This window comes from Zonotrichia albicollis, chromosome 12, assembly GCF_047830755.1.
Source record: "Zonotrichia albicollis isolate bZonAlb1 chromosome 12, bZonAlb1.hap1, whole genome shotgun sequence".
NCBI lineage: Eukaryota > Metazoa > Chordata > Aves > Passeriformes > Passerellidae > Zonotrichia > Zonotrichia albicollis.
This window is the reverse complement of record NC_133830.1, coordinates 11,024,056-11,051,481: the sequence shown is the minus strand read 5'-3', so window position 1 is coordinate 11,051,481 and position 27,426 is coordinate 11,024,056. Positions and strand designations below refer to the sequence as shown.

The window sequence follows — 27,426 nt, the reverse complement described above, 5'->3', positions numbered from 1 at the left end:
ATGCGTGTGCGGGGCTGGCGACCTGGCATCGCGTCGGTGCTTGGATCCTCCCTCCTCCCTCTCCTCCTCCTCCTCCTCCTGCTGCTCCCCTCCCTCCCGCTCGCCGCCTGGCAGCGCGGGGCTGGGGAAGTTGCGCTGACACGAGAGATGGCTTCGCAGCGGGGATCGCTTTGAGGAAAGGTCTCCCCCTCCCTCGCCTCCCCCCGGCGCCGCGGCCTCCGAACTGTAAGTGGCAGGAAGGAAGTAAAGTTGCAAACAACCTGCCGCGGCAGGAACTTTGTGAGCTGCTCCAGCTGCATGTGCTCAAGGTGCCTTTGATGTGCGTGCAGCAGCTTCTGGAAAGTGGACTGCAGCTTTCCCACCCGCCGGCCCTCCCTCTCCCCAACCCTTCCCAGCCTCCCCTCCCACCACCGCCACTTCAGCCCGCACACGCAATTTGTTTGAGAAGAAAAAAAACAAAAGTGATGAACGAGAAGTGGTGAATTACCCAAGCGACTTTCCTCCGAGAGCGAGCGAGCCGGGAGAGGAGCCGGGGCGAGCCCCGCGCCCGCAGCGCCGGGAGGGACCCGCGGGGCTGCCGGGCTGCGAGCGCGGCTCCGCAGCGAGATGCAAAAAGCCTCCTCTGCTTGCGTTTGACTTGCGATGCCGGCTCCTCTCTAGAATGCAAACCCTTGCACAGGATGAAAACAGGTTCGTGGCGAATTCTCTTGGAGATGTTTCGCTCCCCGCCGCCGCCGCCACCTTCCTGTCTGAGATGTCAGAGAAGATCTTAATGATGACACGGTGGCAGATACCTCTGCTGTGTACCCACCACTGTTCTTTGGAGATGTTCCGTCAGAGATAAATCTTTTATGCAGCTGTCTTTTCATATCTGTAGCGATTGCTGCATAATTTGCTCTTGATTGCAGTTAAAATATTCTCTTTAGGATCCGCTTCACAAAATGATGCAAAATAAACTCAGATGGGAGAAGTGTGGAATAGAAAGCCGTAAATGAAGTACTGATGGTGGATTGCTCTTCCCCTCTTCTTGTTCCCTCCCCCGCTTAATGCTCTACCTCTAAATGTGAGGCTTTTCTGAACAAAAACATTTGCTACATTTCTGTTTAAAGCAGTGATTCTGGGGGCTCTTTGGCTGTTGTTTTGGGAGCAGCCTCCCATCAGTGGTACTTGCCTTACTGATTGACTTTCTTGAGTGTCTGTGGCTGCCAAGCCCATCAGCTTTTATCTTGTTTCCACCTGTTTTAAAGTGTGTCTTTTTTCTTCTAACACCTTGCAGGTCATTCTTCCAGAATGCCAGAGGAAAGTTCGCCAAAGCGGAGTCCTCAGAACATCCCATACAAGGATCTGCCCCATATCATCAATGCTGATGGGCAGTACCTCTTCTGCAGGTATTGGAAGCCAGAAGCATCTCCCAGGTGAGCACTTTCAAGCAAATGTCCTTTCTACTATCATTAGATACAACTCTGGTAATGCGAATATTGTTTATAGCTTGACTGGCATTACTGGGCTGAGTACATGGAGCTTTATAGAGCCCCTAAGAGAGTTTTCTCTCAGCTGAGAAAGTCTCTACTGTAAAAATTGCATTCTCCAAACCTTAACTTGCTCGAGTCAGCCTTGCAGGTATAAACGCGGAGCTGCTGTCATTCCACGCACAGCTGGTTTGGTTGGCAGTTCAATATTCTGCTCTGGCAGGTGGCTGATGCCTATCAGCAGTAAACAGCTATCCCCAAACTAATAGCACAGGCAGTCAGGGAGGGCACGGATACAGGCTTTGGAATGTTCACTCTTGCTGATTTTCTCACTGTCAACAAACTTAACAGCAGCATCTGAGTTCAGTTTCAATAGTAGTAGCAGGGCAACAGGCAGAAGGTTTGACTGCATTGCTTTTGGACTGGTGTTAAATTATTTATACTTAGTAAAGGATTCAGGGAGCTCTCTCACTGGCAATTGCAATTTCAAAACTGACCTGTGTAATAAATGCAGACAAAGAATCGGATAGAGAATTTTTTCTAACATTTTGTCATAATTTAAATAATCTCTTTAATAGTTTTCTGTACTAATTATGATCTGATGTGGCTCCCGTAGTTACGATCTTTCTTCTTCCAGTATCTGCTGGCTTGGCATGTATTTGTGCTGCCACTAGTTATGTAGGTATCTACTTCATAAAAATCTGGATATTGCTTAATTGTTTACTTTTTCTGCAAGCCAACAGGAAGAGCTGTGTTGATTTTATATAGCTAGAGAACAGTCACAGGAACAAGTTGTTCAATCTGTAGTAGGGAGTTAAACTTTATCCTTATTTATTGGTGACCCAACAGGTTAGACACCATCCTCTGCCCAAACCAGCCTGGCAACTGCTCTGAGAGAGGGATACAAGTCCAAGTTAGCTGGCCTTGGGGTTTATGCCTACAAAACTAAGGGACAGTGGGAATAACATAGGGCTGGGTTAGCACTCAGGTAGTACAGAGGGTGGGCAAGCACCAAAATATACTGGCCCCAGAGGGGAGGACAGTGCAGTCACCCCACCACAGCTCCATGGCCCAGGCTGGGCTGTAGGACAAGGGTCTGCGTCAAGATCTCCTGGTCTACAGAGCATTTCATAGTTGCTTCTACTCGCTGCCTTTCAGAAACCAGGAGGAAGGTTTTTGGTACTGATGCATTACATAGTCTTTGCACCAACCTGAAAATTGCCTTTATATAAAAAATAATGCTATGAAATTAAGGTACTACAGTAAAACCAGGCTGTTTTGTATTATAGAGGTAATTAATCATTAACTACCCATAAAATTTGTCACCCAGTTGTGGAACTGCTTTTTTATCACTTTTAATTTCTTACCAAATTAGTGGTGGGTGGATGGATCTTTGTTCCAGAAATGATAAGTAGCTGAGAGTGAAAACTTGGTGTCTAAGTCCTCTGGGTAGTTAATTTTTTACTGGTCTGTGCACCAAACAGTTAATTAAGAGTGAACTTGTCCTAGTTTTGTGACAAGAAAAGTGGATGGGATCAGTGTTACTCATTTACAAGGAGCTCCTGTGTGTGTGTTTGCATGTTTGTGTATAAGGAGGGGGCGTATTGTTTATTATTAGCTCTTCGTGAATTGTTATATATGAGACATGGTAAGTGACTGAATAACAAGTCAGTGCCTGGATCCTGTGATCAAGACTGCTCTTGAAGTGCTTTGATAGGCAAACCAAAAATACATTATTTTGCCCCCTTTCACTTTACATAAGAAGCTCTGCTTTTTCTTCTTCCTGTGTAGAAGCTCAGCAACTTTCATCTAATTTTAAGCATTCAGCAGAACCGATCTCTCTATATATATGGATAGGGAGAGAAAGAGAGACACCTCAGGGGACTTTTACAGGCCTGTTACAATTTATTTCAAATACTGAAAGCAATTCTTTCAATCTTCTAGCTCAATTGTTGATTCAGGTTCAAATCTTAACGCTAATGAATGATGCTATAACCGTCAAATGGTGAGATCTTTCATTGATCCATTATGTGCCTAATCCCAGCTAGGGCTGTGGAAATACCTCTTCACTGCAGATGCCCAAAGATTATCATTGACTTGTCTTCTATTAGAATAGAACTTATCGCCCTTGATCCCTCCCCCAGGGAGGGGGAAAACCCAGGATGTCTGCCAAAGGAAATATTAAAAAGTAGCCCTAGCCTGGGCTTGAAGAGCAGACAATGGCCAGGCAGTCTCTGAAAGTGGGGATGACTGACAGACACCACCCCTTGGAGCTGGTGCTTCTTTTTTATCTCCTCAAACAGACTCATAAATGTGGATAGAAGTCTGTAGCAGATTAATGTGCTATAGCATATTTAAAAAAAAACAAAAGAACAACCACCAAAAACCTGTTTTTTTCAGGAAGATGGAGAAATTTTGAGGGGCATTACTGCTTCATGCTCACAAATACTCAGGCTCTGATCCTGTGTGGTGTTGATCTGACTGATCAGCCCATACTGGTGCACATATGGAAGCTTTGTTATAAGTGCCACTGAGGCCAAGGTTGTCCTGCCAGTGAAAGGCACCTATTGTGAGTTCCTCAGCAGGGTCTGCTTTGTTTCAGAGAGGGATTTAGGTGATTACTTCACAGGAAGCTGACACACAAAGGCACTCAGATGTCATAATGATTAGATGGGGTAGATGGAGTAAGGAGTAATGGGGCTAAGGAAGAAGAAAGACAGTGTTTTCCACTTGTTTTTGGCGTGGGAAGTCACTCCCAACAGCAGAGCTGGGCCCTGGGTGTCGTCTTCTTTTGCTGCCTGCTGGCAGCAGTGCAGGTGCAGCTTCCCTGGCCAGCAGCCCTGCAGGCTGCCCAACTTGTTGAGCCAGTTCCATCTTAAAGTGTAATTAAGTGCTCTCCCCTTGCTGAATGTAGCAGGGAAGAAAAAGCAGTGTGTTCTGGTGTTGTTTTCATGTTTTGTGCCAACAGCAGAACTTGTGGACCATGAAAATGGGTAACTCTTTGGCACCAAGTGCTCACTGCTGAATGCAATGCTTAGGATCTGGGCAAAGCATGGCACTTTCAGGTCTCTGTAATGTTGTTTGAAGGAATTAAATCATTAGAACCAAACAGGGCTGATCTCATGCCTATAGCATGTCCCAGTAGCCAAAGAAACCCTATTTAATGGGAAAGCAGTCACTGTGTAAACATAAGCAAGGCTTAAACCTCTGTCACCACCCTGAGCACTCTGAGACAAAATATGAGGTAACACGAGGTGAGGAATTAAGAAACCAAGTTCTATTCCCAGCTCTCAGACAAAGCTGCTAAGAATAGATGCTGGTGAGGAAGGGGAAGGAAAGTTGGGAGGAGAAGTCAAGACATTTCCTTTGAGGCCCCTAAAGGGCCCGGGGAACTTCAGAGGTGACCTTCTTCCTCTGTGGTCTTGGTCCCTGTAGCCTTTTCTAGATGCTTCCTCCATTCTTGTCATTACCTAGATAAGCACAAATAGCTTTTTGTGGGGTGCTTTTAGCCCCTCTTCTTGACCTCAAGTAAATCCTGTGAGATTTATTGACTCAGAGTAATTTTTTCAAAGGTGCTCATAGCTGTACCTGCCACTAACTTCAGACAGAATGATGCCCAAGTCTCTCCTGGCAGATCAGTCACTTTAAGCTGAGACCCTTGAAGTTAGAGGATGCACTTGAAAATGTGATTTCCAGACATATATGAATGTGAGCTTCCTCAGTCACCAAAGAGAAACCATTACCTGGATAGTTAGCATGGTGCTTGAGTATCTCTCAGTGGTCTCTAGGCGGGCTTAGAGGGTTGCCTGGATCCCCTGTGGCTCTCTGTCCATGGGTCACAGAGGCATTCCTGGGCCATTGTTAACTTACACTGGAACGGGTTGGCTCAACTTCAGACACGGTGAGCACAGTTTAAGTAAACAGAGCTGCAATTGTCTGGGTAAACAGTGCCTTTCTAAGAGCTCTTTCAGTTCTACACCTGAGATGTGTTTAAAAATACAAAATTAAACAAGCAAAAGGCACCCACTTCTCTATTTACTTTTTACATTTCTTTTACTCTTTGAAGAACACCTGCCATTCTTTCTGACTTGTTGGTAATGCAAGGCCAAGCCAATAAGGAGAAAACAGATTTCTCTGTTCCCCAAAGATTTTGCAGATGTGCCTGTGGTGCAGAAATACAAATTGCTTTTGTATTTGAACTGGCCCTTAAATTGTAAATATTGCTTGATGGTTTTGGCATCTCATTACCAGCACTTCCATGCCATTTCCAGAAGAACAGCGCAGCTCCCAGCATGAGCAAATGACAAAATTGAATTTGACTTTCAGACCTTTCCAAAGTGAATGAATAAATAAATAAGGCAAAGTGAAGTCAGAGCAAAAGAAATCAAGTCACTGATTATAATGTCTTTAATTATAGTGTATTGTGTTAGTCTCTAGAAATATTTCAAGCAGTTTCTAATTCAGCATCATTCTTGAAGGACACTTTGTTTGTACCAATGAGGTCAACTCAAAATTAAAGCCAAATCTGTAGGATGCAGAGTGACTTATGTCAGCACAGTTTGCTGTAGGATGAATTCAGCTCCCTCTGTTTTTCTGATCACACTGCAAAGGGAAATGACAATGATCATTGTCAAATCAACATTCCAGGCTTTGCTTGCTGTACTGCTACTGCCTGAGTTTCTAAAGCATCCCTTCTTCTCATCAGCTGTGTGTGTTCCTTTAATGCCTCTGTTATCTCTGCTCCATGTGACTGTCTTGTTCACTGTGAATGGGGGCATCCTTTTATGATTCCTTATGTGGTTCCAGAGGATGGGCAAATTAGCAAATCAGCTTTGTGTGAGAGGGACTCTGACAGACAGGGGAGCTGCTTTGCTTCTCACTGCAGATACTTCCAACAGGCTTCTTCAGTATCATAATTTTTTTTCAGTCCCCACAGGAATGCCCACCACGAGCAAATCTGCCTTGTATTCCCCAGAAACCAAGGGAAAAGGTGAATAGCAAATGGAATAACAATTGTAATTAAACTGTCCCTTTTGCTCATTGCCCTGTTAGGATCTGCTTCAGAGCACAGGTGTACAATTTTGTGGCATCAGTATCTGGGAATAGGGTGACTTTTGGAGTTCCCTGTTGTGAGTCTCAAAGCAGCAATATTTCATCCTGATCCTGAGAGCAGCAAGAAAAAGCAAAATCAGTGTTGGCTCTGTGTGCCACCTGATGAATTGGAAACAATGCTGTTCAGCATGGTGAATGAGGTAGAAACAGGAGAAAAGAAGAAAAATGGTCTAAAGATAGTGTTATAAAGATAATTTTTCTGCTCATTATTCTGCCAGAGACTGAAGGATAAGCAAACCTGGCATCTGTGAAACAAACAGTTCATTTGCTTTTAATTGGAATACAAGTGTGATGATCAGTACTGGCTTTGTGCCATGACTCCAATGGATGCCCAAGTTGGTCACTCAGCATTTAGAGATCTTTAACCTGGGCAGACCCTCCACTGATCTCTTCTTCATCTCATCAAACTGGGAATGCTCTGAACCAGATATTTGTTGGTGGTGACACAATAGCTGAAGCAGACAACTCAGTGATCATAGCAGGGCTCCAGATGCAAGAGCGCTTTACTTCACTGCTACAAGGAATATACAGATTTAGTGAAAATAATAAAAGAGCTGCACACAGTTCCTTCCTTCAATTTCTCTAGCACTCCTGGAACATCCCTTGGGAACACACAGCAGCTCTTTTAGATCACTGTGAATACATCTATAAGAACTGGCTGTACAGCTGTTCTGGCTGGAAGAGGCTATTTTTTCTAGATGTCTATAGCAGAGGAGTTGGCCTTGGAAGTTCCCTTCAGACTGCTGTGACTTTGTCCTTTTTAAAGTCAGGGTGAACATCTGACCTCTTTGTTCTTCTAGGGAAATTGCATTGTTCTAAGAGCTGTCCCTGCAGACAGATTTGGCTGAGCTGCCTTCCCTAGGTTCAGGCGTGTCATTGTCCTAATGTGTTCCCACTTGAATGGAAGCCACCAGAGTTTGAACCCTCCTATTGTCCCTTATGCAAGAGATGTGACCCAACCCTGATAGCAAATGGCTGATTATTCCAGGTAGCCAAGGAGATAGTGTTGCATCTGGCCCATGAGATCCCTAAAGATGTGTTTAGGCAGGTCCTTTACCTCATCCCACACCAGTCACATCCTTAACTGCACCCAGCCATCCCTGTCCTGTCCTCCACAGCACAGACATTCTGACCCTGTGTCAGTATGACTTATTGTCCATAACAGGAAAGAAGGAAATCAGCAAACATCAGGGTAAGTAAAGTTTTTAGACATCATTAAAATTATATCTCCTCTAGGGTTTCCTCTTCCACTTATGTTAACTGAAAGAAAAATACTGGTGCAGCAATCCCAAATACCAACCTTGGGCTAGTCCCAACCACAGTCTTCTGAAGCAGCCAGGCTTGGGTGAGTCACTTGGTGGTGGTGGCAGGAAGGCATCCCCAAGCTGACCAGAGTCACTGCCCACACAGTGGTACCAAGGTGTGGCCTTGGAGCCAGGAGGGGAACAGCTGGTGGCAGCTGTCCTGGTGATCACTGCAGTCAGATCTACCTGCCTCCAAGCTTGTTCTCCTATGGGATATCCCCATCAGTAGGAGAGGGGATAGGTCTTGTTCTTGGTCTTTTTCTGCCTGGGAATGTGCTTGTTCCTCTCAGGCACATGCAGTATGTTTGTGTCTGAAGGGAGCCTTGAGTAACACCAAACTTCATGAGGCACGAAGTTTGAGTAACACCAGACTTCTACTGGCATGAAAGAGTCCCTCCTTCTGTGTCAGACACTGGCTCTGCAGCCAGGAACTATCTTTGTTTCTGCTTGGCAGGCACTCACTTGATGATGGAAGCCTCTGAATCCTCCCATACTGAGTGGTGGCAAAGGCAACTTGCTAGACCTGGAGAATTTAGTGTCAAAAAACAGAAAAAAGGAGGCAATGAGGAACAGAGAACAGGCAGAAGATGGTCAAGACAGTCATTACACACAATGACCAGTGATTTACAGAATCAGACTTACAATTTATCCATACTTTTATTTCCTTGTCTACAACTGTGTGTAGTCATCCAGCCAAGTGATGCAAACTGGGGCTGGAGTCTCCAGATGAAAGTTGCCAGAGAAAGTAAGTTATTTCTTGAGCAGCTGGTGGTTGAAGAATGCTTGATGTTTGAAGAGAGATTTTAAATAAAATCTCCTAAGTGATGAATTAGTTGTTCTCTGCTAAATTAGTTTACTTCTGCTGCAAGTAAATTGTCTCAGTGGCAATCATTGAAAAGAAAGAACAGGGGATAAAAAGGGAGACAAAATATTGACAACTGGGCTTAAGTCAAACATTCAGCAGTAACAGGGTGGTTATCATTTGCTCTGGTGTTGTGTACAGATAGGTAAGGAGAAAATGTACAAGCTACTATAGATTTGGTGTACAAGAAAGATTGCTGATCTTTTTCAGATGTCTCTCTGACCTGTGATAAATGTCTTGCTCTGTATGTTTTCTTTCTTCCTTGCTCAAGCTTGAAGGTTGCAGAGTGAGGGAATAAGACCTAAATCATTGGCCTTTCTTTAAAACAGAATTTGGTTTAATTTGCAGTAGATCAGCAGGTCTGTTGGTTCACCAACAGACAAGATGAGCTTATTTTTATAATTTTTCAACATAGTTTTAACTTCTATTTTCAAAACTATCTCAGTGGGCTTTCAAATTCAATTGTCAATTCCAGAAATCTGCAACGGTTTAATTTGCTGGGTGAAAGGCATTAGGAGTGACAAGGAAGCAGTAAGTAATTAAATTTCTGTGAGATAACATCCAGCTGACTTAATGGTTAAGCTTTTTCTTCATTTTTTCAATTTTATGTGAGGGCTAGTCTACAATATCTGGAGCATTAAAATCTGTATTCTGAGCAGCATTCATAACCTCATGTTATTAAAAAGACATCAAACAACCAGCACTGTCAGCCTCTGTCTGTCCCCAAAAAAGAGATGTGGAACATCTCAACCCAGCTTGTCCTGAAAATGCACAGAGCATCTTTCTGACATTTTTAGATGCCCACAAAGTCATTAGGACAGAAAGGTTTTTTTTAATTGACTTTATTCCTTCCAGGTTCACTGTGACCCCCTTCTCTGTAGCACAGGGAGCCCATGGTGATGTCTGAACTCTGCTGTTGGGCTCCTGCTGGCTGCTTTAGAGTCAGGTTTTTACTCACACTGTGCGTCCATCCTTGCCCCTGGCATGCTGTGCTGCCACAGGAAAGGGTTTTTACCTCTGTGCTCAGTCTATGTGGCAGTGGGAAGGAGGGTTGATCCTTGCTTGGGTGGGGCAATGGATCAGAGAATCTCTTGAGGTGCCACTCATCCCTGCCTTGTGCAAGTGCCCTGGTTGCACCATTTGTAAAGCATTTTGGGTTTTCTGTATGAGGAGTGTTGTACAAAAGCCAGCTGCTGTTATTATTTATCCTGTTTATTTACTGGTCACATTTCTCAGAGCTGGGGAATGGGAAAAAAACAAGCAATCAGCAGATTCACTTTGTTTACATTTCATTTCACTTTCGGTGGTTGGGGAATGCTGATTTGTTAAACTCTATTCCTTCCTTTGAAGCCTGTAATTTTGCATAGTGGAAACATTGCCTCATTTTTACACACAGGTTTACATTTCTGTTCTGAAGCATTATTTGAGGGTCCTGCCCATCAGAGGTTTGCTTCCTGCTGGGCACATTCTCCTCCACACCAGCTCTCACTCTTTCTTTGCCAGGAACGGAAGGAGTGGAAGCTGTGGGGTTAATAACTGTGGTATTGAAAGCATTTGCTCTGGATATTGTTGAGGCTTTTTTAAAATGGTCAGAAATATGTGGTACAGTCTCTGGTGAAGTGTTCCACATGAAACACAGCATTCCTGCAGCAGAATAACAGCTTGTGGTTTAAATAAATGTTATTTCTGCTCAGCTGTAGGTGTACATGTATGTTTTGGTTCAGTGACTGCCAGATACTGTAAATGAGTATTGATTTCCTTTTCTATTTTAAGCTTTTCTGCAGAAAAGACATCCCACATGCCTTTGGCTTTCTTTGCCTGTATCTAAAATGATTGCAGCCAAGGACTCATCTAACTAGATACTCTTTTTTTTGTTGTTGTTACCGCCCATCTTTATTCTAGTAGTTGCACCACCAGTTGGACAGGTCCCCATTCACATTTTGGAACTTAAAGCTATTACATCCAGCCCTTTTTGAGAGCAAATCAACAAGGCAGTGATTAAAACTCAAGGCAGGTAGGTTCCTTATTTGTGTTAGCATGGCAGCCCTCACTGAGAGAGGTGAAGCTGCCTGGGTGTTAGAAATAAAATAACATTTTAGGAACCAAGCCTGCAGCAGCTAAAGCCTTTGGACACCCAGATTAGGTCAGTGCAGCCAAGAAACAACACATATTGATTTGGTAGCCATAGGCTGAAATCTGTATCCCACTCTTAAGTCATCTGTAGGGTAAACCATGGCACCTCATCTGTGGCCAAAATTCACTTTGTTCCAAAACATGAATAAACATTTCGGCCTGTAAAGCTCCTGTTGCAGTGATCATTGTCTTAGCAGCATTCCATGTCTCATGTAGAACTGCTTACATTCAACTTTCCTTCCTACCTCTGGTCTACAGCAAACATGGAATAGTAAATTAATTGGAACATGCTGAAAGCCTTGGCAAACGCTTTGCCTGTGACATTCCTAATTTCCCAGAGGAGTAGCTGCTGATATTGATTTTGACAGAGCCTGTAAAGCCTCTTGCTGCAAAGATTCCTCTCATAGCTGGGCAAGGCTGAAGTACAGCACTGGGATGTGCCAAGATTTCATTGGAAATTAATGTGTTTAATCTCAAAATATGTTAAAATATACATAAGCCCTTTATGATTAAGAAATAAATCCTTGAGCTTCTAAGTTTGTGGGATAATTCCACCCTAGATTTTGGAAAATCATGTGGAAAAACTTGGCAATTTAGAGACCCATGCTACCTCTGACATCTGAACTTATAACAAGTTTGTCAGTTAGTTAAGGAAAACCAATTAAGATCTCTGCCAACACAGAGAACTGCTGACAAAATTGGGTCAGGAAGGTAAAAGTGAGGATGGGCAATTGACTCAGTGCAGGAAGTAATCAGGACTTCCATATTAGGAGTGGAATTGCCTGACCACAAACAGTATTATTGGGTCTAAGTATTTCAGGGAATTGAAGTCTTTCTTTAAACCATTGCCATACAACTAGGAATTAAAAAGTTATAATAACATAGTATCTTGACTTCACAGAATGGGTAAAGTGCCATCTCCTTTCTTGCTCCTTCTTTATTCACAGCTTGGGGTCCCTGACCATGACAGGGGGGTTAGAACCAGGTGATCTTTAAGGTCCCTTTCAACCCAAACCATTCTGTGATTCCAAGCTAGCAAAGGTTTGCCCACATAAGCCTCAAATGCCTGATCAAAGTACTTTCAGGAATATGCAGGAATAGCTCAGAAATGTTCTGACCCTCTCGTGCCAGGTGCGTGCTTTGAAAAGCCCCTTCCCTGCACAGGTGCTGGGGTGCTGAGCTGAATTCTCCTTGAAACAATGTTTTCAGTACTGCTGGTCATGAGCTGTCTGTACCACTACTCCCTGAAACAGCAGCTTGAGACTGGAGCTGATCAGAGCCATGCTAGAGTCTGAACCATGGAAAAGCCCATTTTTGAGACCCATTGATCTTGGGGGAGGATTGACTCTGAAGAACCTCTGGTGCACCTGGGTTCAGAGTATGAGTGATGTCCTGCATAAAAATTCCTTGCAAAAGAATTGAGGTCAGAAGAAGGCTGCAGACTTGTCTTACAGGACTCCAGCAGGTGCCATAAGTGGCACCACTTAGATGTGATATTCTCTGGAGCACTTGATTATTTGTCTCACACCACAAACCCTTCTTAACAAATATTTGAAAATAACCAAGCAAGCAGCATGTTCCTAAGGACTTAAAGATTACCATGTACTTGTGTGGATCTAACCAGGGGGATGGCTTTACTCAATAAAATAATTTCCATCATTTGGAAGATACAGAGGCATATCTAAAACTCCTCACCTCAATAACTGAATACTGCTGTCTATTTCCATCTTCTGTGCTATGCCAAAAAGTGAGATTAAATTGTAAAAATGTGGCTAGGATGCCATGTAAGGAGCATTCTTGCATGGCTTGAGCTCATCCCTTAATGAATCACACCTTGTTCCTTTCTAGGAAGCTTCCCCTCTATTAGGGTTGAGTTGGATTTCAGGCTATGAACAAACAGCAGCAATAATGACTTGTCACTGGAACAGGTTCTAGTGCTCTGAATATGCCAAGACTTCAAGGGAGTTCAGTAAAAAGGAACTGGTTTGGCACAGCTACTTTGAAACAGAGACATACTTTTATATATAAAAAAACCCTTTTTTGTTCAGAGAGCAGGTGTAGTACTGAACTAGTGAGTAATGCTGAGTTTCAGTGATAGTGACAGTGCAGAAGCTTCTTGCCCTTCAACTGCAGCTTTCTCGTGCTTGGAAAGGACAGTCCATCTCACCACACAGGCCTTCCTATTTCCAAGGCTTTAGCTCACTAGGCAGTGTCTGCATTTTGATTTCAAGAAGAAACTGCTACACGACTGGCTAAACAGTCATTTTTGTCCCTTTGGAAATCATTAAACATTCAGTGCAAGTGAAGAGGAGGGAGAGTCTGTGAAAACTGTTCTTGCTCTTACTCCCTGTCTGTTGGGGCTCCATTGAGAGTGGTGGCCCTGCAGTGGCTGTGCTTCCAAGTCAAAATGAATTTTTAATCAAACTAACCAGAAGTACTTTATTTTTCCTGATTTCCAAAGGGATCTGTGCCAGAAACTCTTTCGTTTCTTGTCATATTCTCCCTCCACACCCTAAAGCTAATCTAAAAAATTTGGGGGTGGTTTCAGGCTGACTTGAATTTTGCAGCTGATGTCTTCTATTTAAGCAATGTTTTGCACAGTTTTTTCAGACAGACACTGACTATTTTGTGCATCTCTCCCTGTAGCTCCCCTTGGGAGATATGACCTCCATTTTATCTCCCTTGTACTGAGCAAGGGCTGAAGCAGACAAAGCACAGTGCTGGGATGTCCAGTTCCAGAATTCCTCCCAGTCAGGTCCTGGGGCAGTTCTGTCCCCCCACATCATCCCTTCCTTGGCCCTGTGTGTGTGACAATGCCTACCCCTTTTCTTGTTGGAAGCAGAAGTCATAATCCTCCTTTCCAGGCTTCCTGTGTGCTGTACAAGGGCAGCAGCCACTGGAAAGCTCAGATCCAGCCCTGGGTTGCCCAGGTCTCCAGGGATCTTGCAGGTTCAGAGCAGCAGGTCTGGCAGGCAGTTCTGCCAAGGCAAATCCCATCTCTGATATCAAAGTGGAGGAGTGTCCCCTCAGAGCAGTCCATGGAATCCCTCCTCATCCTCAGTTTTATTCAAGAACAGGATGGGAAGATCCAACCCATGAATGTTAAGCTACACACTAGGCATTTCACCTCTGATCTCAGCTTCATGTCCCCTAAAATATTGCTGCAAAGCCTCCTTGAAACTAAATACAGCTGATCTTAAGTGCTAACTTTGCAGAGATTTAGCCAGAGCTATGCAGTTGCAAGGACCCAATAATTCTTTCTCTCCCACCCCCACCTGAAATTTCCTTCCTCTCTTCTCCTGGTATTAGACCTCTCATGAGTTATTCTCAGTGAGGGCTTGCTTTTTGAAAACCCACAATAAATCAGCTTAAACTATTTCTGCACATTGTTTTGTGCTGGCTCTAGCTGGATCCTGTTGAACCTTTTGTTATGAAATATATTTGTACTAACCGGATCCGTCTCTGCTCTGCTGATTTATGATGTCTGCGCTTTGTGAGGGGGTTGGAAAACTTAGCCATGTTACTCCTTCTGCACAGTTTCAGAACATGGCTAGTTCTTAAATGTCCTCCTAACTGTGTTTTTGTGAGGAGTTGTGATTTTGAGATGTCTGATGAGACCAGGCTTGTTGCAAGAGGGTTGCTTACAGGAGCAGGCACAGGTTTTAAGACTGAGCCCTAAATCTCTATGGTGTAAGACAGCAAGATGGGCTTAAACTAACAGCAGCCCCTTTGGAAGGGCTTGCATGGGAATTTCCAAGCCTGAGGAAATGAGGAAAGAAAGCAGGACACAGAGCTTGCTGAAGAGGCTTGTTTTTTGAATGCCAATTTAAGATCTGGACAGGAATAAAGCTACTGATTCTACTAGTCTAGATCAAACCACATCAAACACAAATGTACAGAACCCTCGAGCCCCACAAGCTCTGTATAGTCACACAGAAATTGTGTATTGTGAGCACAGTGCAGGTTCCTCTGACAGGCTCTTTCATGCATAAAGGTTTTCCAAAGTTAAACCCCAGAGATAGATAAACTCCTCCAGATTCAGAGCTCTGTGAGGTATCCATGCTAATGCTGGATGGTCTCTGATTTGGAGAGAGGGTTGATAGAGACTCAGCTCCAGGCTATTGACATTCTGATTTGCTTTTTTCCCTGAAGTGGGAAAAGCAGTGATAGAGCTGCTGGAGAGAGGTGGCTCCCCAGAGCCTGTGCAATACAGCATGGGCCCACATGGCAAAGCTGTGGGGCAGGAGGGCAGAGGCTGAGAATGCAAAAACCTGAGCAAGAGAGCCAGAAACGCCCTGGGGTGTGATGCCTCCTTGAAACATGGATTGGAACTGGGAGAAAAGTCACTCCCTCTTGCCCCTTTGGGGGACATAGCTCAGATGTCTCCTAGAGGCAGAAGGATGCCATGGAGGGAACACCTGACTCCATAAATATTCCTGTCCAGCTGGAGACACCAGGCTGAACTCATGGCTAAGTGTGTAGGTCACAAGCATTCATAACATGAGTGGGATTGCTATAGCTTTTTGTAACCCCTACACATGGCCCAAGTTTTTTCAGTGTTGTCTTGGGGCCCAAATAACTCCAGAAAAAAGAATGCAAAAACTGACTCAAAGAGCAGAGACAGAGACAACCCCCTTTCCAAACTTCAGGTCTTACACCCAAAGCAAGGGCCTGAAGAACCCTCCAGAAAAGGAAAATATCACCAATAGTGAACAAAAATTTTATTCTTCATTACATGTTCTTGTAAATTATTAGCTGGATTTTTTTTTGTAACCTTTAAGCAAATACCAAGGCTAGAAAATTAGATTGACACTTAAACCTCAACAAATCTTATAATATTATAGATAACTATTCCTCACAGTGAGGCCCATTCACCCAGCTAACACAAGAATGAACACCTTCCAGTGACTTTCCATTACAATATACTTTGTAAGCAAAATACACACATACCATTTTTAACACACTGAAAGATCTGTGAGTGACTATCCACTTGCTTGTCTAAAAATGTCACCAGTTTTTGGTAAATAAAAGTTAATTGTTCAGCTACAAAGGAACTGATAAATCAGCTCAAACAACACAACAAAATGTAGTACTTAAGCCAGTCATTTTTCTGGCAGCTCAGCTGGCTCAGAGCTTTCCTGTCAGTTTGTTTTTAAAAATTACTTTAGGAATTTAGTGTCTGCAATTCAAAACTGTGCACGTCAGATGTTCTTTGTTAAAGTTGATCTGGTTCTGGTAACAACATCCATAAGACCAAATGAAAAGCACAGTTGCCTACCATAGAATAATATGGTATTAGCTTAGGTTGTGAGGGCTTGATTCAGGAAATCACTTGTGTGTGTGATTAAATCAGTCCTTGTTCCAGACAGCATTTATAAATCTGTTTTTAGCTTTCATCCAGTACTTGGAGAGTCCTGTTGACTTTCATGTGCTGAAGAAAGTTTCCTGAGGTTAAGGCAAGTACTTAAATATTATTCTGAAGAGGGATGCTTTAGAATGGGGTGGAAAAGATTGCATTTTTCATACATGCAGTCATAGGAAGCTTGTCTTCCCTTCTTTGGTTCAGCCCTAATGTTTTGGGTTATTTTCTGGCAATAAAAGAACAAGCCTGGAGTCCCAGAGAAGTGGCTTTGTCCCCAGAGGACACAAGATGTTAAAGTCACACCATCCTGCTTGCAACCATCTCTGTCTAGCTCCGTTTCAACATGAATTTTGTTCAAAGCAAAGCAGGAACCGTGGGTCCTATGCCCAGCAGGACCCAAGCCCTGAGTGGTGTTTCAGGCCTGCCAAGTGCCACAGCACAGCAGCTTTCTGGCTGTGCTTTCAGTGTGTTTTTCTTCTAACAGGCTTGGTTTGAGAGGGCTTTTGCTCATGTGTGTAAGTCCAGTGCTGCAATTTATTTTGCCTAGAATTGTTCTCCTCCAGTTGACTGTGGAATTGCCTCTCTGAGCAATTGTCAAAAAGACAGGAAAACAAAAAGTGAGAACCTTTAAACCTGGAATTGCCATTCTATCTAGAGCTGCAGCCTAAAGCATGACCCTGCCCTGCAAACCTGCTGCCTACACAAGAAGAGAAATATTGGTGGCTGTAAAGCTACAGTGAGAAATAGGGATGGCTTGGACACAGCTAAAGCTTGGATCAGGTGGTGACCTCTCCAAGAGGCAGGACAGAAGAGAACAACATGTTCACATGGATTTGTGCACACGGACTGTGTTGCAGCCTGGCCTCCAGAGTTTCCACACTCCCTAATAAAGGACAGGGTGTGTTTGCAGGTGCTTTGTATTAACTGCAGGTGTGGCATTCCTGTGTTTTACAAAGCTTGACAGGCTGCAGCTGCAATATAGGAGGGACTGATAGCAGTCAGGTGAGATGAGGGAGCAGGGACAGGTCATGGGTGCATGTAACCTCATCAAGGAAGAGAACTAAACAACAGCCAGTAGCTGATTTGAATATTAAAGACAAATATTTTTCTTCCTTCTTGTTGCAATAAGCAAGTGCATCTGTTTGCCAAGCTGTGCAGTACCAGGAGGCAGAAACCTGCAGTGGGGAGGGGGCAGGAGGAGGAGGTGATAAAGGCCACGGCAAGGGCAGGAATCTGCAAAAACCATCTGTTGCTTTTGCAAGCAGCAGTCAATAAAGTGGTTTCCTCTAAAAGCCCGTAATTGCTGTTGCAGAGCCGGGTGAGAGCAGGAGCGTGGGACCCAGTCCCACCGTGCTCACACCTTGGCCTTGTGCTCAGAGCCAGCCCAGCTCGGGGCTGCCCTGGGAGGAGCTGCTGCCCTGAGCAGGTGCCAAAGCCCTGCTGATCCGGGCTGTTCAGCAACCACGGTTCCACCAGCCAAAACCAGCTGAAGCACCAGAGGTACAGGAGCTGTCTGTGCTGTGCTCAGAGACATTAGAACCAGCAGGGATCCAGGCACAGGGCACTTTGCAGAGAGCTTTGCAGCTGTGCACAATGTTTTCTACCTGCAAACTTGCAAGGATTTCAGCAGCACAACTGCAAGAGCTAGAGGTGAAGACATTCCTCCCCTTTTTTAAACAAAATTCTCGTTCTCAACCTCTTTTGAACAAAATTCTCATTGAGACTGCCCAGAGAGGCACTGCAGCCCTGCAAAACCACAAACACTGCAGGATCCATATTAATTTTAAATGACTCTGTTGGAAGCAATCTCTGATAATCTCTTATTCCAGCCATTGTGGTAAGGAAAAAGAAGACTGTGACTTAAGAGCAGGGATATCTGCAAAAAATGTTTACATACAGGAAAGAATTGCTGTCAGTCAATCTAATAGTTTGTTGTATTTTCCTGGCAGCTTGCTAGTGAAAATATGTTAAATCGTATTTGTTACACTGCCTTCAGGTATTATTTGCCAACTTACTTTGTCATGGAAAATTGGAGATTAAGTGAAAGAGCCAAATCCTTCAATCCTTGTTCAGATGATACTTCTACTAATTTCAATTTTTGAAGGTTGTGTTGAATATGTGGCCCTTGTGCTTAGACCTGAAAGCTGGAGCTAAAGAGCTGTGTAGATGTGACCTAGTTTTTAGTCAGTAAAGCCACTCTCACTTTTTATTGAACAACAGGACAGGCTGACTTTGTTTCAGTGTAACAAATTGGAAATTTTAAGCTTTGTTTATGATACTTGCTAGGACAAAATTTTCAAAAGTATCTAAGTCCTTTCAGCAGCTACTGTCATTAGAGCTCTTAAGGCACAAAACAGGCTCAGGGGTTTTGTTCAGCATTTTGCAGACAAATAATAACCAGGTCTGTTCCCTGTGGTGTGCAAAGGCTCAGTTCTGTGACACCTGGAAATTGTGTTCCAGGTGGAAGGAAAGGTCACAGGAACACCTTGCCCCTCTCAAGCTGTGGGTTTTTTATCTTTTCTCACTTGGTTTCACATAAAATGAGGGCTCTCAGCATCTTGAAGGATGCTGTATCAGTGTGAATAAAAGCAAAACAAGGGCTTTGCTGTCACAGGGATGAAGAACGTAGAATTTCCTGGAAGGGATCTCTTTGCCAACTTCCCATTAGGTTTCATTCACTTAGTGCCATTTAGTGCATTAATTCAAATAATATTTCTCTGAGAAATGAAGGGCTTTATTCAGTCAGCCAAGGTGCACCTTTATCTCTGTGCCTAGTCAGCAGAAACAAATATAGGCCTCCTAAAGAGCTTAAGTAAGACATTGAGCAAGGAAGCTGTCAAGCTTGAAGGTAGTGGGAGGTGTGGGAGTAGGAGGTGTGGCAGAGAGACCTAGCCTGGCTGAGTCTGTTGAATATCAGGCCAGTGGGCCCTCAGGAAGAAAGTTAATATTCTCCACTGAGTAAGCAATGTCTCACTTTCTTCAGTATTTGGAGGTACAATAATAGATCCTGCACTCCAAAAATCAGTCTGTGTGCCAGGTGCATTGATGACTTGACAAATCAATTGATCAGGGACAATGACAAAGGAAGGAATGGCTGCTCCACACGGATTGTTTTGCAACCTTCAGTGACACTAAAGAGGATTTGTAAGGCACAGCAAGTTAAATATGGTACATGACCTAATGTCACCCTTGCTAATTGGTGTTAGACAGATACCAGAGCATCTTTGCCTTGTTGCTTTTGTGTTTGCAGTGGACTCTGTGCAGTCCTTCTGGTCTGGATGGATGCTCTTTTAAATTGCCCAGCTGGGCAAATGCTTTAAAGCAAGTGCTAATTAAAGAGCTAGGACAGGAGTTTCTACATCATCCAACATGGTTTTTAAGTTTAAATATATTTAAGACCTAAGCAGTTCATTGCTGTGAATACACTGTCTAAAAAGGTATTCAAAACCTCAATTAAGATAAAGTTGGAGAATTTCCTAGCTGTTAACTGCTGTCATTGTTTTATGTTGTCAGTTCTTGTAATATTTCACTGTTCATGTACTGAAAATGTCAAACTTGTAGCCTTCAAATGGTTTGGTTGTTGCTGATGTTGCAAGGACAAATGGTCCTTTTAAACAAACAAGTTATGCTTATGTTGCTAAAACTGGATTTTAAATAGTCACCTGTCAAATCCAGCAGAACTTCTGTAATCTCATAGTTACTTCTGCTATAGTTCTAGCCCAAGTCTATACTAATTTTATCTAGCAGAAACACTGGGGAGTTTCAAGTTCTGTCACTTTGATTTGATGACATTCCAGTAAAAGTAAGGTGTTATTCATAAAACTGGAATATTCAAATATAAGTATTTGCAAAGATAAGTGTCTATTAGAGTAGTTTTTATTATCTTGGTCTGCACAGTGGCTATGTAGGATTCACTTTAATCATAGAAGTGAAGCAACTGTTTTGGGGGAGAAACTGGAATGGTAAAATCACCATAATTGGGTCAAAAGATAAAATTCCAAACTCCAAGCAAAGTGCTGGAAACCCATTCTCTGGCTGAAATCCCACCTTAGATTGTTCTGGGGCATCAGGCAATGTTTGAAGTTCTAAAGTTAAGGACAAGTGTTGGTATTTGAATATACCATTGTTGGTATATTCACAGAGAGATACCAGTCCCAAAAGAAACAGATGGCATCACTTTCACTGGAGGAGCCATGTAGAGCCTCAAGCCCATGGAGATATCCAGCTCAGGGACTGATGCTGATGCCCACCTGCATCTAGAACTTGCAGCAGACCGTGGTGGCTCTGGCCCATGAGCAGGTGCCTTCCCTGGAACCCATCCTACAACAACCTGTTGAAGGCCAGGTCGATGGCAGGCCAGGGTGACAATTTGTACTCAAACTCTGCAAATTCTATACCTGCCTGGTGTTTGCTGATGTCTGAAATGCTGTTGCTGAATTGGATGGTTTCCCTTGCCGCTCTGCAGTGATTGCAGGGTGGTTGCCACGTTACTGATTGTACATTGATGCTCCTTTCAGGGCCCTGGTGTTCATCGCGCACGGTGCTGGGGAGCACTGCGGCCGCTACGATGACCTGGCCCAGAAGCTGACAGGACTCAACTTGTTTGTGTTTGCCCATGACCATGGTGAGTAAAAAACTCTGCTTAATTAACAGCAGCTCAGGCCTTTGTTGAAGTAAATGCCATTACAGCTACTCAGCAGTGAGAGAAGAGCCAATAAAATATTTACAACCAGACATAAATGAAAAAAGGATTGCTTTGTCGAGATCTGCATATTGAATCTGTAAAAGCTATCCCTGTTTGCTTGAAGTTTTCCTCAGCCTTTTGACCTCACTGTAAGGGATTATTTCTTTTCCACCTGTCTCTTGGGGGTGAAGTGGTAATGCCCACTGTGGAAGTGGGACCAGGAGTCATTTGTGCTGAATTCATGGTCAATGTCCTAAGTGATCCCAGAGGGGAGACTGAAACGTCACCACAGCTTTCATATACTGATACAATGAGACAGCTGCACCCTTGAGACATGGAGAGGCAAGGAGGCATCACTGACACCTTTGAGCTCAACTCCAGCAGAGAGACTGGAGCTGGCTGTGCGCGCCTCAGCTCTGAGAGAAACCCTCTGAGGAGAGTGCAAGGCTGTGACAGCACAGCAGCATCCCTTTGGCCCTCAGCCAGCACGGTGGGGCACTGCTGGGCCAGGTACACAGTGCTGGGCAGGTGTTCCTGCCTCTTCTTGCTTGAAGGGCTGTGCTCTGTGCCCCACGCTGTGATGGAGATGTGCTGGGTGTCACCAGGTCTCTTGCAGTGCATGGATGGGGACATCCCAGCAACATATTTGAGCCACCCATCCTGGCTCTCTGGTAGCCTCCTGTCACACATAAACCCTTTCAACTTCATAACTTATGCTTGGAGATCTTTGCTTTGATTTTATCATTGCAGACTACTGCTCCCTGTGACAGCCACTCCATCAGAATCAGCAAAATGAATCAATGGGGTTGATGATGGCAGCGGGCAAAATGCAAGGCCAGATTCTGAGCTGACAGGTTGAAATGAGATGGATCTTGGTGTAAATATGATGTCCTTTGGGCAGATTATCCACTGACATTAGGAAGTATACTGCAATTGACTTGGCTGAAGCCAAGACTCAAACCTGCCCCCAAGGTCTCCTCAAAGACAGGACTGTTTAACTTGAGTTTGAAGATCCTGAATCTACATTAGTCATTGCAACATTTACCCATGAGAGGAAAGGCAAAACCTTACTTAATCTTGGTACCAAGGCTTTCCCTTGCTCTTGTTTGTGACTCACTTTTGATCACAGCCCTGCACTTGATATGCAGAAATGATCTCTATATTTTCTCTGAAAAAGAGAATATCTAGCCCTCAAGACAGCTTGCAAGGAAAATAAATAAAACCCATGTGACATTTTATTTTGGAACAATTGATCACATGCCATTTTTGAGGCTGGCTTTGCACAGAGAGTTGACCTGTGCAGAAACATCCTAACTCAGCACCTAGGTCTCTCTCTCCCTGTGTAGGCAGAGTGTTTCTGAGTGTTGATTCATTCATTTTGATGCACTTCCTTCTGAGCAGGAGGCAGGCAAGCAATCCCAGTAGGAAGTGTCTCCATCCCCCTCTGTTTGTCTGCATGGCATAAAGTTCATGGGAAGGGGGATGGAAGAGGCCACATGCTGCTCCCCCTGCAGCTGCTGCTAGCAGACCACAGCCAGTCCATACAAAAAGGCACTGAGCTCCAGGATTGCAGTTGCTCTCTGTGCATGTTTAACACCATGCCTTAGCTCCTCATTCCCATAGAACTTGATAAAGGTTCTAAGAAGCAGAGTTAAAATAGCATTAATTGGAGCAGCAAATCAAGAAGAAATTATAAAACATTTATTTATTGCATGGATTTGATACAGAGAATGCCTCCTCTGTTGATGGAGAAGGGTCTTTGAGGTGTGTGTTCCTGTCAGACATGTTTGGTGCTGTGTGACTATTTGCTCTCTTTTTCTTTGAATATCTTTTTCACTAGATAAACATAAATATTTCTTGGTGTTTTAGGTTTTGGCTTTTTTTTTTTTTTTTAATACCTAATAACGCTGGATTAAACAGTGCAATTAGTACAAATCTGATTTCTCAGGTCAGTTAGCAACTTTGTTCTCCCTGTCAGACTTAGAGTTTTGTTTGTAAGTTCCGTTTTCCTGATCAGTAAAGAGGAGAGGGTGAAAAGGAACCTGAAAGCAGAACAATGGAAACACAGTTGTGTTACACAAAGAGCTGATGTAACTGAGCCTTGATTCACTGTAAGACAATTAACATCTTTTAGGCTCTGTATAATAATCTTTGCACTTAAAGAGACAACCACGAAGGATGAACTTTGATGAAATACAAGTTACATCTTGAGCTAAATGCCAGTGAAAGCTGAAGGACATAAATGCCTCCATTGCTAAAACTGCTCTGGTCAGACTGGGAGGTTTAAAATTTTCCTCCAATATTTTATCTATTCCAAATCACTTCAGCAGTGTGTTCCCTTTTGTGTCCTTTCCTTTGGATACCTTTGGGTAATATCAATTATTCAATTGTGTTAGCACCATAATAGCTGTCTGCTCCCTACCTCATACCATGGCTCTTGGTCATGTGAGCTCAGTGTAGACTTCCTGACCTGGATATTTGTTCAGGTTCTGGTATTCTCATGGATAAAATTCCCAATACAGGTGCATTATCCATGAGATCATTAATGCAGTTCCACAGTGTGGCAAGCGAGATTTCCCAAATGACTCGGGAAGTTACCATGGTCGGAGTATGTGTGAATTGATTGATTTATGTTGTGTCTATCCTTCAGTCAAAAGAAGGAAAAATAATTTCCATTTTTATTGCTGACTCTGTAGGAGCTCACACATGGGCCCTAAATCTTGCCAAAGGCTGCTCTGAATCAGTGTTTCCTCTTATGCAAGGCTTGACCAAAAAGGTGCTTCACACAGTAACAAACACTGTGCACTCCAATTTGGGTCTTAGCATTGCCCCTTAGTGTAAGGTACCTCTGGCTCACTTTTCTCAGTATGTGAAGATTTGAGCATTCACTCTTTGGGATATTTCATTGTAATCACAAGACTGCTGGACCTCATAGATATGTATTAGAAATTTTCCATGGTGACGGTGGAAATTGAATTCCAGAAGACCTCTTAACCTTAGCTTACATCTAATATTATTAAATGGCTTTGGTTTATATCAGCCCTGTGAAAGAGGAAAATGGAATTTCTGTGTAATACAGCAATTTTTTTTTCCTGTGGTCTCTTACAAGGAGTTTTTAACAGGCAGGTAACTGCTTCCCATGTTTTCTGGATTTGCTTGGCATGCAGCTTCATGATGGCAGAATTAAGGCTGCTGGGATGACCTTGCTATTTCTTCAAATTTAGCTATTTTGAAACAAAATATCACCTTTTCAACTTAATTTCTGTGCTAATATTGTTTTATTATGGCAAGATTCTGATGAGAGAAGAAAGATACAAACAGGTTATTGGCAACCAATTTAGGAAAGCTCTCAGAATGAATAACTGTGGGGGATTCATCAAAGTGGAGTGATATTGCAGTTCTTCAGTCAGCTGCAGATTCCAGCTCCTTTAGTTTTAACACAGTAATTTTAGGGATCTGTAAAGCTGAGAGCCAAGGAAAACAAGAATAAAGGCTGGAGAATGTGGCTTTGTTTCCTCATACCAAGCATTTTGAGCTGGTAAAGCACATGATGTTCCAGCTATCCTTGTCTCTCTTCCTGTAACATCTCATTTGCTGAGATCTAATGCTCTATGGTTGCATTACGTGGCCAGAGCCCAGAAAAACCACAATTTCACCTTCAAAAGTACATGTCAACTAATAGCAGTCAGAAACACATTTGCAAGACACAGGGACCACAAAAATGTGTTTACTTTTTTCTTACACTTTTTAATCATAGTTGAACTTAGGCCTCTTTTTCACTTGTACTTGCTCATGCTACTTATGGGTTTTGTGTCTGTTTTACATAAGGATGAGGAGGATGAAATTCTCAGCCCTAACCTGGTGGCAGTTCCTAGCCACCAGATTCACTTTCATTCTACTTTCTTCAGGAGGAATAAACCCTCTACCTGTCCTGGTACATGAGGACCTTTGAACCTTTCACCCTTTTTGAAGCTGTTGAGTTTCCCACTCTCAAGTTATGTTTAATGTCAGATCAAAGCAGAGGGGAAGGTTGCAGCTCTAACAGCTTATTCACATTCCTTAGATGTTTCTAACTGAAGTTCAGCTTGCTCTGGCAGCCCTGCTGCTGCTGCTTTGTGTGTGGGGAGCATTTCTGATGGGTTAGCAGGTCCCTCTCAGACACCCACTGGTGCTTCTTCTCTCCATTAATTTTTTCACTGCTTTCTCTGTTTAATGAAATATTTATTTCTAAAATGTAGAAAATAGCTTAAGCAGATATTTTTAAATGCACCAAATATTAGCTGCTTTTGTTTTGTTTTTTTTTCTAAGTGATTGCTATGTTGTTCTTGCAACTGTTAAAAGACCATTTTGTTGATGAGAACAGAAGGCTTTTATTTATTCATAGCACTGGGAAGGATTGGTCTACACAGAAAGATTAAAAAGAACTAAACATGGTCAAAATGGGAGGGGGAAATGACCAGGAAGGATGTCAGAATTCATAAGAACAAGAGTTAGGGTGGCACTGTAAGTGTGAAGTAACAGCTCATGTACATTAGCACGCAGGAATGTTCTGGATGAACCCATTGCACCAGGGCAGGGAAGGTTTGAAGACTTTTCTGCAGAGCTGTGGGGAAGAATGGCACTCACTGTTTCCTTTCCTTTGACAGGAGGCTTACAGTGGGTTGTGGGCATTGTCACTTTTCTCCAGCTGAGAGCTCTGGGTTCCTCTGACAGGGGACCCCAGAGGAGAAGGCTCTTTGCTCTGCTGGTACAGCACTGCCAGTGCTGTTTTATCCCTGTTTTGACTCCCTGCTCAGTATAATCCCAAACCTTTCCCTGCCTTTCCTTCTCCAGATATTGAATGAAGGTAGCAGACAGGTTTATCTGCCTTCCAGGCAGTGGTGAGGAATGCTACCCCTGTGTGGGGCACACAGGAGCTGAAACCACAGATTGCAAATGCAGGGTGAGGGTTCAGATACTGCACCACACCATGGAATTCCTTAGGCAGTGAGACAACTCTGAGAACCTGGAGAAAAGTCATCGTATAAACAAATGGCTAGTGAGTAAAATTAGTTCTGCCTTCCTTCTCTCTGTTTTGGTTGTGGGAATTCTCAAGGAAGGAGATGAGCTGAGATCCCACCCTGCAGCCACCAAGGAGCTCCAGGCAAAGTGAAATCAGTTGTTTCTAACCTTCAACTCTTCCGGAATCACTGATCTTGTAACTCTGGATTTCAGAATAGCAGTCACAGCTTGCTGAGGTAACTGGGTCATGCTGTTTAACCTCTTTGAAATTATAGAAATTATAAAATTAATGCTATGGCTAAGATGCAACTTTTCCCATGCACTGAACAAGCTCTTGAACACAATCTTTCAACTGGGCAGTCTATTTCTCTGCTTTTTCCCAAGTTGCTGCATGAGCCTGGGTTCTTTTGGTGGTTGTGAGATGGTAGATCCCAGAGGGACCACAGCTCATGCAGGAAAAAGTCCTCTGATACAACTCCTATAACATAATGGTGCTGAAATGTGCCCATAATTGTATCATAACACAGTGTAGCCCTAGGGGAGTATCCTGTGGCACAACAGGCAGTTGTAAGCACTTTGAGATGGGCTTTATTAAATGGTGGTTTCCACATTATTCTTGTTATTTTTGAGAAGATCATTACAGGTTTCTGCAGCCCATCTTGCCCTGGTGAAGTGATCTCTGCTGCTTTAGCCCTCACCTTTCATTCACACTGGGATCACACGCTCCCAAATCTCTGCATGCACCACATGGCATCTTTCAGGGCAGTCAGAGTTGTTTCCATTTGAGAGGAACAACTACACAACAGAAAGAAAACTCTGGGTGAATCATGAAAGCACATCCTTGCAGTGTCTCTTGCTCTGGAGGAAGCCAGGACTTAGAAAGGCAAATGCAGCCTTTGGGGTTTTTTTTGTCATGTGAAGGCAGATGAAACAGCACTGTGAGGCCAGGAAGCAGCTAGACCACAGCAAACTAAAAATAAATAAACAGTAAGGCTCCATAGAGCTGATGTGTCTGATGGAGCACACATATGCAGCAGTGTAGTATTTTGTTTTAAATATTTGGGTTAGGAAAGGTGCAGGGAATACTCAGAGGTGTTTCCTCTCTACTCCACTCAGGGGTATGAGACTTTATTTGTTTCATGAACATCCCTGCTGATGTAAAAGTGGGGAAAACATAGTCTTGCACCAGTCTTTTAGGCAAGGGAGTTTGGAAATTGTGAGGACTGGCTACACCTTTAGCACAGATGCATAGAAGAAAGGACGCCTGAAATCAGGCACGTAGTGTCATCTACTGTGAGCTATGAAAACTTGCCAACCACACCCAGGCTGCTCAAAGCAATCTATTTGTTTATCTGACCCTGACCAATTATTATTTTTTAAGTCAGATTTAATTGTGGTACAGTCAGTGAGGTAAGACAGGTTAGCACCATGCTATAACCCAGAGCTGGATGCAGGCACTGTGGGGATAGGGGGAAAGGCAATGCAGATGTTCCTTCATC

At 43.5% G+C, this 27,426-nt stretch overlaps 1 protein-coding gene across 2 annotated transcripts in view; it reads left to right on the top strand.

Moving 5' to 3' along the window:
• MGLL (monoglyceride lipase) overlaps positions 1–27,426 on the top strand; it is a 105,389-nt gene that overhangs the window by 40,863 nt on the left and 37,100 nt on the right. The window contains exons 1-3 of one of the 2 annotated variants that reach the window (XM_005485405.4): positions 556–690; positions 1,277–1,415; positions 20,760–20,866. In XM_005485405.4, the coding sequence (XP_005485462.1) occupies positions 681–690; positions 1,277–1,415; positions 20,760–20,866 (256 nt within the window). In that variant the 5' untranslated portion in view covers positions 556–680. Of the gene's footprint in view, positions 1–555; positions 691–1,276; positions 1,416–20,759; positions 20,867–27,426 lie in introns of those variants that run through there. The other variant, XM_074549789.1, reaches the window with a different exon arrangement.